The 12,487-nt window shown below is 41.0% G+C and overlaps 1 protein-coding gene across 1 annotated transcript; it reads left to right on the top strand.

The window, feature by feature from the left end:
- The first annotated feature begins 4,676 nt into the window (after positions 1 to 4,676).
- POLR2C (RNA polymerase II subunit C) lies at positions 4,677 to 12,459 on the top strand. The gene is made up of 9 exons (XM_043984509.1): positions 4,677 to 4,826; positions 5,006 to 5,055; positions 7,130 to 7,198; positions 7,325 to 7,377; positions 8,977 to 9,105; positions 9,531 to 9,582; positions 9,790 to 9,958; positions 10,627 to 10,701; positions 11,470 to 12,459. Exons 1-9 carry the CDS (start codon positions 4,741 to 4,743, stop codon positions 11,612 to 11,614), a joined length of 828 nt encoding a protein of 275 aa, XP_043840444.1. The 5' UTR covers positions 4,677 to 4,740; the 3' UTR covers positions 11,615 to 12,459.
- Positions 12,460 to 12,487: the final 28 nt, after the last annotated feature.

The raw sequence follows: 12,487 nt of genomic DNA, 5'->3' as shown, positions 1-12,487 counted from the left end.
GTTTTTATACAAATAGAATTAATGCATCCAAAATTAAAAGGGAGGCAGAAAGCTGGGAAACAATTTTTATAGCCAGTATTTCTGATAAAGACCTCATTTCTAAAATATATCAGGAACTAAATCGAATTTATAAGAATCCAATTCATTCCCCAATTGATAAATGGTCAAAGGATATGAACAGGCAGTTTTCTGATGAAGAAATCAAAGCTACCCATTGCCATATGAAAAAAAAAATGCTCTAAATCACTATTGATTAGAGAAATGCAAATTAATACAACTCTGAGGTACCACCTCACACCTATCAGATTGGTTAATATGCCCAAAACGGAAAATAATCAATGTTAGAGAAGCTGTGGAAAATTTGGAATACTAATGCATTGTTGGTGGAGCTGTGAACTGATCCAACCATTCTGGAGAGCAATTTGGAACTATGCCCAAAGGGCTATGAAGCTGTGTATACCCTTTGACCCAGCAATACCACTATTAGGTCTTTTTCCCAAAGAGATCATAAAAAAGGGAAAAGGACCCACATGTACAAAAATATTTATAGCTGCTCTTTTTGTGGTGGCAAGGAATTGGAAATTGAGGGGTTGTCCATCAACTGGGGAATGGCTAAACAAGTTGTGGTATATGAATGTAATGGAATACTATTGTGCTGTAAAAAACGATGAGCAGGCAGATTTCAGAGAAACCTGGAAGGACTTACATGAACTGATGCTGAGTGAGATGAGCAGAACCAGAACATCGTACACGGTATCAACAACATTGTGTGTTGATCATCTGTGATGGACTTGACTCTTCTCAGCAATACAACCGTCCAAGATAGTTCCAAAAGACTCATGATGGAAAATGCCCTCCAAATCCAGAAAAAAGGAACTGTGGCATCTAGATGCAAATTGACCCATACTATTTCTATTTTTTTTGTTTTTCTTTTTAAAGATGTTTCCCTTTTGCTCTAATTTTTCTTTCACAGCATGACTAATGCAGAAATATGTTTAATGTGATTGTACATATATAACCTATATCAGATTGCTTGCTGTCTTGGGGAGGGGTGAGGGAGGGAAGGGAGGGAGAAAAATTTAAAACTAGAAATCTTATAAAAACAAATGTTGAAAACTATCTCTACAAATAACTAGCAAATAATAAAATACTTTTATGATTAAAAAAAAGAAAAAGAAAGAAACACCTGTGTACTGATCTCACCTATGTTTACTGCCTCTGTGTTTATGGACAAATCACTTAACCTCACTTGGCCTGAGTTTTAACATATGTAAAATGAAGGAGTTGGACCAAATAAATGATTTCGAAGGTCCTTTTGAGCTCTAAATCTCTGATGTTCTTCCGGACTATTATTGACAGTATCTTCCCCATCACTAAAGTTTAAAACCAGATTAAAACCATTGTATGTTTCTTTGTACATCCTCACAGTATGGGCCTGGGTCCAAGGCCTTGCACATAGCATAAAGAACAACATATGTGTGTTAATTGAAAAAATAAAATGAGGTGTGTGAAAAAGGAACTGTTATGGGAAAGAAGTTATTTCTGTCAGCCTATGGGACATTTGAGAGCTCCCAGTGACCTTGGGTGATTAACCATGGGATCAAATACATGGTTGGTACTATAGCTGCCAGTGGGACCCCAGCTGTTTCATGGTTCCTAATTCAAATATTTATTAATCACCTATGTACAGAGCACTGAAAAAAATAATCGGTTTGTATGCCCAAAGGGCTATAGAACTGTGCATACTCTTTGATTCAGCAATACCACTGCAAGGTTTCTACATCAAAGACATACCAAAAAGAAAAAACCTATTTGTACAAAAATATTTATGGCAGCTCTTTTGGTGGTGGCTGAGAACTGGAAATCAAAGGAATGCTCATCAATTGGGGAATGGCTAAACAAGCTGTGGTATATGATGGCGATGGAATATTATGGTGCTATAAGAAATGACAAGCAGGATGATTTCAGAAAGGCCTGGAAAGACTTATATGAACTAATGTATAGTGGGGAGAACAGAACCAGGAGAACTTTGTATACAGTGACAGCATTATTGTTTGATGAAGAACTGTGAATGACTTGACTATTCTCAGCAATACAATGAATGCTTGAGGATAAACCCAAAGGAGTATTGATGAAACCTACTATCCACCTCCAAAGAAAGAACTGATCTTGATTGAACACAGACTGAAGCATACTATTTTTCACTTTCATTTTTTCTTTTATTCAGGTTTTCTTATACAAAATGGCAAATATGATCATGTTTTACATAATTGCTTACTGAATGCTTACTGCTTCAGGGAAGGAGGAGGGGAGGGAGGGAAGGAGGGATAAAATTGGGAATTCAGAACTTTAAATAAAAATGTTTATTATTTTTAAAAAAGAAACAAAAGCGCTCTCTCTCTCAAAAAAAAAAGATAACCAGTTTGGATAAGATATAGTCCTGCTCACATGGCAGTCACAGGGCAGTGGGGTTCATATATGTAAATATAGCACAAGATAATGTAAATTGAATTCATTAGAAGTACAAACTAGTACCCCACCCCGCCAAAGATGTTGTCAAGACTGGAGAACTCAAGGGAGGCTTCAAAGAAGAGGTGACATTTGATTTGGGCTGCAGAACTAGCTGGTCAACTAGTTGGATTCTGCAAGTGAATCCTAGAGAAAGTAGGATGGAAACTGTGAACGGAAGTTAAAGAGGCAGATTTTAGCTGACTATAAGGACACACTTGAGTATTAGGACTGTTTAAAAGTTGAAAGGACTGCCATGAAAAATTACTCCATCACCAGCGATTTTACAGAAGAGGCTGAACAACACTTGAAGGGGATATGAAGGGAATTCTGCCCAGTAAGAATCAAGAAGCATCTATTAAGTACCTATTTCCTCTGCCCTCACTACACACAGAGATGGTCATACCTTGGTCTTGGCCTTCACTCAGAATTATTCCATATCCATGTTCATGAACTCTAAATGAAATTCTATTATCTAATCACAATTTGTTGTCATTCTGTCTCTGCAACTCCAAACTCAACGTTCTTTGTCCTTATAGTGACCTCCAGTTCCTCCATCCTTTAGTTCTTTCCCAGGTCATGACCCCTGCACCTGCTATACCTTTGCCATCTTGCCTCCTTGGCAAACCACTTCAATTCTATGCTGTCTTCTTCTCTCAAGTCCCTTGCACCCTTATCCTCTCATCCACTTGCCCTGCCAAGCCTCATCCTTGAATTACTCCCACTATCCACTGCCTTTGCTCTTATTCACATGCTGCTGAACAAGGCTGGAGAAAATCATGAAACCACTTTTACTGTATCCACTACAAGTTTATGCTACATAATCTCAAACTCAATCTCAAGCAAGACAATCTTTTTATACCTCCCACTATCTACTATCCCACCCAACACTGGCTTTTCCAAACATTTTTCTCCTTTCTCTAACCTCACTCTCATTTGAAAACTTTGCTTCATATTTCACTGAAAAAATTGAGACCATTTTCAAAAAGTTCCCCTTTCTCCTCTTATTTCACGTAATTCAAATGCCTTCTGCCACTATCTCCTCCCTTATTCCTATTTTACATGAAGTAGCCATTCTTGCCAAAGCAAACTCCACTACATGCACAAGTGATCACATTCTATACCATCTTCCCCAGCAGATTGCCCCCTCTTATCATCCCTACTCTCACTTACATTCATTTGCCCCTTTTCTGCTGATTGATTCCCTTTTGCCTACATTCCCATATCTCCTTCGTTCTCAAAACGCTCACTTGATGCATCCATCCTCAGAATCTCTCCTCTTTTTGTCAACTCCTTGAGAAGGCCATTTTGACATTGTCAGTCACTCTCTTCGTGATTTTCATTTCTCTCCTGATTTTCATTACCCCACTCTCTCCTTGTTCTTCTCCTATCTATCTGACCACTCCTTCTCAGTCTTCTTTGCTGGATCTTCTCCCAGGTCACAACCCTGTGGATGTTCCACAGGGCTTTTTCCCTGGGCTCTCTTCTTTACTATTTTACCCGCGTGATCCCCTTAAACTATCATGGTTTCAATTATCTCTATGCAGATGACCACTCAGATCTAGTTATCTAGCTCTATAATTCTCCTCCCAAACTCCAGTCTCATATCTCCAACTGCCTATTATATATTTTGAACTAGATATCCCATAGACATCTTTTTTTGGGGGGTGGGGCAAGGGATAAATGACTTGCCCAGGGTCACACAGCTAGTAAGTGTCAAATGTCTGAGGCTGGATTTGAACTCAGGTACTTCTGACTCAGGGCCAGTGCTCTATCCTCATAGACATCTTAAACTCGAAATGCCCAAGTATCCCAACTCATTATCTCACTCTCTCATGCCCAAACTTCGCTTTAGAGTCTAGGCACACAACCATCCGTAACTCAGGCTCAAAACCTAGGTGTCATCTTCAACTCCTCAATATCCTCCATATCCAATCAGCTGTCAAGTCCTGTTGTTTCTATCTTTGTAACATATTTTGTATACCTTCTCTCTTCTAACACTGCAGCCACCAGCGGCTAAACTGGGTTCTCACCTCTCAGGCCCACCCTTTCTGAGCCTTCTGTAGTTGCTCCTCCTAGGGCGAGGGGGCGCTGTGTGAAGAAGCACGAGAGAAGGGAAGGGCGGAGCCGCTCTAGTTGGCATCCGGTGACGTCATTGGCGGCGCGCAGTTGGTTGGGTGAACTACAGAGCCGAGGGTCAAGCGTGCAGGCTGGGGGCCGTTTTCGGTCGAGATGCCTTACGCTAACCAGCCCACGGTGCGGATCACCGAACTCACGGACGAGAACGTCAAGTTCATCATTGAGAATACGGACCTGGCGTAAGGAGCTAGCGGCTTGGGGCCCCCAGAGAGTCGCGGGAGAGCGCGGGGGCTTTTTCCGCGCTTTGAGATCTCTGCGGGAGGGGCTTCGGTTAGGAAGCCCCCGGGGTGGCGGGGATGAGGGAGGAGCGGGCTTAGGGTTCCTCTCTCATTAGCTTCTGGTTCCCTCCTGCCCGCAGAGTGGCCAATTCCATCCGCAGAGTCTTCATCGCCGAGGTGCCCATCATAGGTAAGTCTCCCGGCCTGGCTGCCATGGTAACCGCCCTCCCCTCCCGTGCCCCTCGGTCATTTAATAATAAATAGCTCCTCACGTTTCCCTGAGGTTTTAGGGGCTGCAAAACCGCATTCCCCAAGATAACCCTAGGTGGGTAGTGTCTTCATTTTTGACCCCTATTTTGCTGCTGGGTAAACTGAGGCACGGAGAGGCGAAATGAGTTGCGCAGGGTCACAGGTGTGGAAGCTGGGGAACAGGTGGCGTTGGGGACTTCACTCATTAACCTATTGAACTATTTCGTGTCCTCATACTTCTCAGCCTGCCCTTCTCCCTACTTTGTTCATGAGGTTCCTTGCCTAAAGGGCACTCTTCCTCCCACCCCCACCCCCTTTCTCTTTGTTAAAATTCCCTCTTTCTTCAAGGGTCGTCTTGGAACTCAGATACTACCTTCTCTATGACATTTTCTGATTCTTTATGCTCCTTTCCAGCTGAGAGTGATATCACCCTTGTCAAAATCCTTATAGCCCTTTCTTCATGTTCTTAAGAGTTATTTGTGTGTGTTTTCTCCCCCCCCCCCCCCAGGAAAACAGGGTCTGTTATAGAATTATCTCATAGCATGATACCATATGCATATGGTAGAGTAAATAAGATAATGTATGTAAAGTGCTCTGTAAACCTAAAACTTCTATATAACTGTCAGCTAACATAGCTATTATTAGACTCATAAACTAGAACGGACCTTTGAAGTTACCAAGTTGGGGGGGGGGGCCGGGGAAAATGAGGATACTACAGAAATAACCAATACAAATTTCAGTGTGGTTAGGAGCTGTAAAAACAGGGGTGAGAGATTGCAGTGAGAAGCATCAAATCAGGCTGGAAGTATCCAAAAAAGCCATATCAATGTCCAAATCATTGAGACTGTTTTTATTCCTTTGTTCCCACAATTCCTAAGAACAAAGGAAACCCAGGAAAGTAGGATAATTTTGAAAATTACTTATCGTACTTATTATATTTTTAAAAGGAAAAAGCAAGTTGTACATATTAGAGATTTACCTGTCCTCTTTTCTGCCCTGTTTTGAATTTAGAAACATTCATTTTATGTAGTATTAAGTAGAAAATTAAAAAATGAAATGGAGTTGAACTAGTTGATTTTTGTTGTGTTTTTTTTTTTTTAGTGAGGCAATTGGGGTTAAGTGACTTGCCTAGGGTCACACAGCTAGTAAGTGTTAAGTGTCTGAGGCCAGATTTGAACTCAGGTACTCCTGACTCCAGGGCCATTGCTCCATCCACTGTGCCATCTAGCTGCCCCTGAACTAGTTGATTTTTAAGGTTGTTTCCCAGCTTTAATGATCTATGACTCTGCAGTGGGATTATCTACAGTCTTCACCTCTCTTCCCTGCCAACCAAATCTTGTCCTTTCAGGATCTGGATAAACCTTAACCCCTCCATCAAGTATTCCCCAGTCACTATAGTCCACAATGATAGCCTTTTCCTTTTAACTTTCAAAATTTAATATACATATTTATTTGACAGTTAAAGCTTATAGTGCTTAGTATGTCTGACATATAATAGGCACTTAATAAATGCTTGTTAACATATTGATCTAAAAAGTACCAAAATGTGTGATGCAGGCTGTAAGTGAAATATAGTTTGGGTAAAGGAGGTCATTATAGGTCAGAGTTTTCAGGAAGTGGGACTTGAACTGGATCTTTTAATATGAACAAAATAAAACAAAGACACATTGAGCATGCATTGTGAAGGTCACAATGAGACCACTCTAGCTAGAGTAAAGGGAGTATATTTGAGAAGTGTGAATAAGTTTGGCTGGGTGTTCTGTGCATAGCATGGGTAAAGATTCTAGAGAGCTTTGAAAGAAAGGCAGCCTCCAGTTTATTTCAGTGCTCCTCGACTTGCAAATTACAGTAGGTTATATATTGGTGTAATGAGCAAGCATTGATCTTCCTTCCTGAAGGGTCAGCACAAAGGCCTAACTACAACCTGCTCAATTCCCTATCTCTTCAGTGTGAGCTCTGTGACTCAACTGCATTTCTGCTTCTATTTTTATTTTTTTATTTTTTTTGGTTTTTAGCCATAGACTGGGTCCAAATTGATGCCAACTCTTCAGTGCTACATGATGAGTTCATTGCCCACAGGCTCGGTAAGTGTCAAGTTCAGGAGTAGGGGAGAAAGGGCTCCTAGTCTGTGTCTTAGAGAGATATGAGAGCAGGCCACCTGACTTCTGAAAAGGTTTTGACCTACTTGAAATACTACTTTGTTTTTCCAGGATTAATCCCTCTTACAAGCGACGACATTGTAGACAAGCTTCAATACTCCAGGGTAAGATTATAACTTGTTCAGTTTGATTACTGAAGAGTCTTCTTTTTATTTATTTATTTTTAAAATAAAAGTATTTTATTATTTTCCAGTTACATGTAGAGATAGCTTTCAGCATTTGTTTACATAAGATTTCCAATTTCAAATTTTTCTCCTCCCTTTCCCCAGACAGCAGGCAATCCAGTATAGGTTTTATACACACACACACACACACACACACACACACACGCATACGCATAACAACATTAAACATATTTCTGCATCAGTCATGCTATAAGAGAAGAATCACAGCAAGAAGGAAAAACCTCAAACTAGAAAAACAACAGCACCAAAAACAAAAGAAATAGTACGGTTCAATCAGCATCCATATTCCATAGTTCTTTTTTTTTTTTCTGGATTTGGAGAGCCTTTTCCATCATGAGTCCCCTGGAACTCTCTTGTACCATTGTATTGGTGAGAAGAATCCAGTCCATCACAGTTGATCAACACACAATGTTGATGATACTGTGTATAATGTTCTGGTTCTGCTCATCTCACTCATCATCAGTTCATGCAGGTCTGAAGAGTATTCTTGATAACATACTTTCAAGCTGTTAGACTGCATTCAGTTGTCCAATTTTACTTTATAGTAATTCTCAACCTTTTTCATTCCAATATCCCCATCTCCCCTCAATCACCTCATGTTCTTGACTTCCAGATTATTGTGAAAAAGGGAATGGTATTAATATCTTGTCTTGTTTATCCTTATAGGAAGAGATAGGTTTGTCTTTGTAAGGTTGGCTAGGTATATGGGAAGACATCTGTGCGTAATGATTGAGGAATGTGCTGAGGACAAAGTGAAGGACTGAAGTGTAGAGGAAAACGGTATTGACGGAGAAGTTGTGCTAATATAAATAAAAGACTTCTGTACTAGTTCTGGTTTGAAAAACTTCAGAAGGTTACTGTTACCTTGATTTTCAGGCTAAATGGAATGTGAAAGTTAAGTGGCCAATAAGGGAGTGAGTGGTGTGTGTTCATGTAGGGTTAGGACCCTTAAGGAAATTTTCCAATTTAGATTTTCTCCATTTGGCAAGTGACTGCAGTTTATATATAGATTGCATTAAATCATTTGGTTGGAGCATAGAATTAACTTTTCCATAGAAACCGTGTTGTAAATAAATGATGGTTGGATATCCAGGCTACCCTAGAAAAGCCTTTTGCACACATAATAGAGATGAAATAGTACCATGGAGCCTAGTTCCCATTTATAACATTGTTTTTATGGGAAAATAAATATTTGAAGTTCTGTCTTAGGCTATAACCAGTGATTCTTGTGTATCCACGATGGTACCTATACTGGTAGGTGGGAGGAGTGGGACATGGTAAAGGTGAGGGGGAAGAATTGCCATTCCTGTATACTTATCATTTTTAAGTCAGAGACTGCTATCAGCTCAAAAGAATAACATCAGATCAAAGCTGGCCCCCCAAAATGTCTTTGAGATTCTATGATTATACTATTTTATGAATGTAAAAACATAAGGGAATTAGTGTTGGATATAGGATGCAAAATCCAGACTTAGCTGTTTTGCTTCAGACTTATTTCTATTCTTTGTCCTCTCCTAGGACTGTACATGTGAAGAATTTTGTCCTGAGTGCTCCGTAGAGTTTACACTTGATGTCCGTTGCAATGAAGACCAGACTCGCCATGTCACATCTCGGGATCTCATTTCTAATACCCCTCGAGTCATTCCAGTCAGTGTCTAGTGACCTTTTTTCCTTCACAAAGGCTTCCTCTACCATCTAAGCTCCCACTCAGAAGTTGTGATAAATTCTTCATTTCTTGTAACACTGGAATTCCAAGCATTACCTTTTCACTTAGCTGATAACTGAGTTGCTGATCTCAGACCTTTGTTAATGCCAGGCAGGAACTGTCTGGATACCAATTTTTGGTCCAATTGCACTATGCTGCTACTACTGGGAGAGGCTTAGCAAATTAAGACTAGAATTGTTCTCTCTGTCACTAACACGAGTACTTCATTCTAGCTATTACTGCCATGCCACTTTTAGGTTAGTTCTCTGTAATCATCAATTAGCCAATTAAAACTTTTAAGGCATTTAAGTTTAACAAGTTGAAAATAAGAGACTAGCAGCTAATCTCTACCTTGGATCCATTGTAGGTGACATCCCGGAGTAGAGACAATGACCCCAATGACTATGTGGAACAGGATGGTAAGTGGCTTGTGTAAGAGCTCAGATCCCCATTCTTGCCTGTCTTGGTAGGGTAAATGGAAACAGAACAAACACCTTTATTGCTTGCTTTCAAGGTAAACTTGCTTTCAGGTTTTTATGCTCCTTAAACTACAAGTCTGTTCCAACCTCTGTTGGAAGCCTGCATCTCCAGTTGCTTTTCTTGACCTAGGTTTTTATTCTCCTTAGACATCCTCATTGTCAAACTCCGGAAAGGCCAGGAGCTGAGACTACGAGCCTATGCTAAAAAGGGCTTTGGCAAGGAGCATGCCAAATGGAATCCTACAGCAGGAGTGGCATTTGAGTATGACCCAGATAATGCCTTGAGGCATACAGTCTACCCAAAGCCTGAAGAATGGTATGTTCTACTTCTGGGGGAAGGTAGAGAGCTTACAAGGACAAGGATAGGAGGACTCTCAGATCTGCTCTGATCCTTCTTGGATCAGTTCTTATTTAGATGTCAGATATAACAACCATGAAGGCCCATAGACTGGTCTCACTTAGAATCTTCTAGCCTCCGCTGTTATATCCCCAACCATTCTATGTATACTCAGGGTCTACTTTTTTAGGCCCACAAAACATGATCAAGAGACCCAGGGAGTCCCCAAGACCCTTTTAGGAGGACCGCAAAGTCAAAACTATTTTATGACACTTATGACATTTTAATTTCTAATACAGTAAATATTGGTAGGTATAATTAAAGTAAACAAAAGCACTTTGGGGTCCTCAATAATTTTAAAGAGTTATAAAGAGGTCCTGAGAACAAGACATTTTGAGAACCACTGGTCGGTCTCCTTGATTCCACATTAGTTTGAAAGTAAAACACATTTGCCTTGCCACACTGAATAAGCTTATTCAGCAGGGCTACATAATTTAGCTAGGCTCAAAGGGAAGGATCCATGTTAAAACACTTGGATTTAATTTGCCATGTTAAAAATGCCCCTCTGACCCTGTATTTCACACACACATTAGCTGTCTTATAAAGCATTTACGTTCATTTTGTGCTGTTTTCTTTGACCATCCCAGGCCAAAGAGTGAGTATTCTGAGATTGATGAGGATGAAGCCCAGGCTCCCTATGACCCCAATGGCAAACCAGAGAGGTAAGATGTGCTGGACACTCAGGGTTATTCCTTTTTTTTTTCCTTTTTTTTTTTTTTTTTTTTTGCAGGGCAATGGGGTTTAAGTGACTTGCCCAGGGTCACACAGCTAGTAAGTGTCTGAGGCTGGGTTTGAACTCAGGTCCTCTTGAATCCAAGGCTAGTGGCTTATCCATCGCGTCACCTAGCTGCCCCACTCAGGGTTATTTCTAACAATACTGGCCAATCTTTATGACCTTGCGTTTTGGTGGCTTCTGTAGGCAGTAGGGATATAGAGTTTTGCATATAAGGGTAAGCACTAAAGGAGAAAATTATTTCATTGTATCACCACCTGGTGACCCAGACCTAAATCTGTAGGAAGTTGAATTATCAATGATCAGAACTCTTACAGATTTGGGGCAAAGAAAGTCCCATAGCCTTCCCAGGTTGCTTAATTCATGTCCGCAATGAGTTGCCTTCTTAAGCAGGACTTAGAAGGTAATAATTTTATGATGTCCTTTCCCCTCCAAAAATTTTAAATGGTGTTGTTTTGTTGTGAGGTTTTTCAGTCCATACTGAAGTGCAACAGAATATGCTCTGTGATGTAGAAAGTTTTGGGAATAACTATCTAGAGATTCTCTCTTCCTGAGGTTATTAGATTTGGAGGATTGACCCTGACTTTAGTGGTTAGTTGGCGATGGAGTAGAGTAGGGATAAGCCCCCAACTCAAGAACTTAAGTCAGCACAAATGGGCCTTTACAGTCTCTGCCTTTCCTTTGGCCCCCATTCCAGGTTCTACTACAACGTGGAGTCCTGTGGCTCTCTTCGCCCTGAAACCATTGTCCTCTCTGCTTTGTCTGGTTTGAAGAAGAAGTTGAGTGACCTCCAGACCCAGCTAACGCATGAGATCCAGAGTGATGTCCTGACTATAAACTAGCGGCAGTCATTTCTATCAGGAATGGGACTCGAGGATAATGGATGCACTTCTGGCCTGAGCTCTTTCTTGCTCCTGGGAAGTGGACTAAAATTTAGCCTGTTCAGAGTCCTGGCTAGCACATTGCAGCTTTGAAGCCTCTTGCCAGTTTGGGATGTAATTAGCCTAGGAAGATATCACAAAGGAGAGATGGGAGGTTTCACTCCCCACAAGGGTTCATCCTTTTTTCCTTGGGTTGGTCTATTCCTTTAGTATGAACTGGGCCGGGGGGGGGGGGGGGGGGGGGGAGCCTTTTCTCCCTAGTAATCAGCAGAGATTTTGGAGGATGAGGTGAGTAAGTGTACCTTTATTAAGTCCTTATCCCAAACAACCTTAGGGCTATGCTGGGCCTTTGGTACATCTCTCCTGTTGCACCTTTGTTAGCAGCAGAGAAAACTCTCTTCCCCAGATTGTAGGCCCAGTCTTCCAGTGAGTTCTACTTGGGTGGTGCTTCTTGCAGGCACGGGATTGAGCATTATTTATTGAGTAGTGTTTTTTCCCAGGCTTGCTTTGGAGTGTTTCATTACTTCTTGCCAGACCCCAGGTTAGGTGCACTGCCTTCTGCACCCTCAACTACTCTAACTAGAGCTTGATCACTTAGCTGAGAACAGAAAGCAAGCATCCTTCAATGTTTTCTAGCTGAGGGTGGGTTAGCTCTGAGCCCCACACCACTGGCTCCAAAGGAAAGTACATCATCAGGGTAATTGGGTGACAAATCAGAAAAGCAAATCAGATAGTAAGGGTCCTTTATTGATGAGCAGGTTTTTTTTTTTAAATCATTTTTGGCAATAAACAGCACATAATTTTTTGTCCTACTTCCTCCATGCATCATTCTGC

This window comes from Dromiciops gliroides, chromosome 2, assembly GCF_019393635.1.
Source record: "Dromiciops gliroides isolate mDroGli1 chromosome 2, mDroGli1.pri, whole genome shotgun sequence".
In the NCBI taxonomy this organism is placed as follows: Eukaryota; Metazoa; Chordata; class Mammalia; order Microbiotheria; family Microbiotheriidae; genus Dromiciops; species Dromiciops gliroides.
Note: the sequence above shows the minus strand (reverse complement) of the source record. Positions and strands in the feature narration are given on the sequence as shown.

Excerpts from the sequence above, each read along its gene's own strand:
- POLR2C (XM_043984509.1), top strand. The coding sequence starts at position 4,741 with ATGCCTTACGCTAACCAGCCCACGGTGCGGATCACCGAACTCACGGAC. Across the intron at positions 9,583-9,789 it reads TGACTATGTGGAACAGGATG|ACATCCTCATTGTCAAACTC; the intron begins GTAAGTGGCTTG and ends TATTCTCCTTAG. Across the intron at positions 10,702-11,469 it reads CCCAATGGCAAACCAGAGAG|GTTCTACTACAACGTGGAGT; the intron begins GTAAGATGTGCT and ends CCCCCATTCCAG.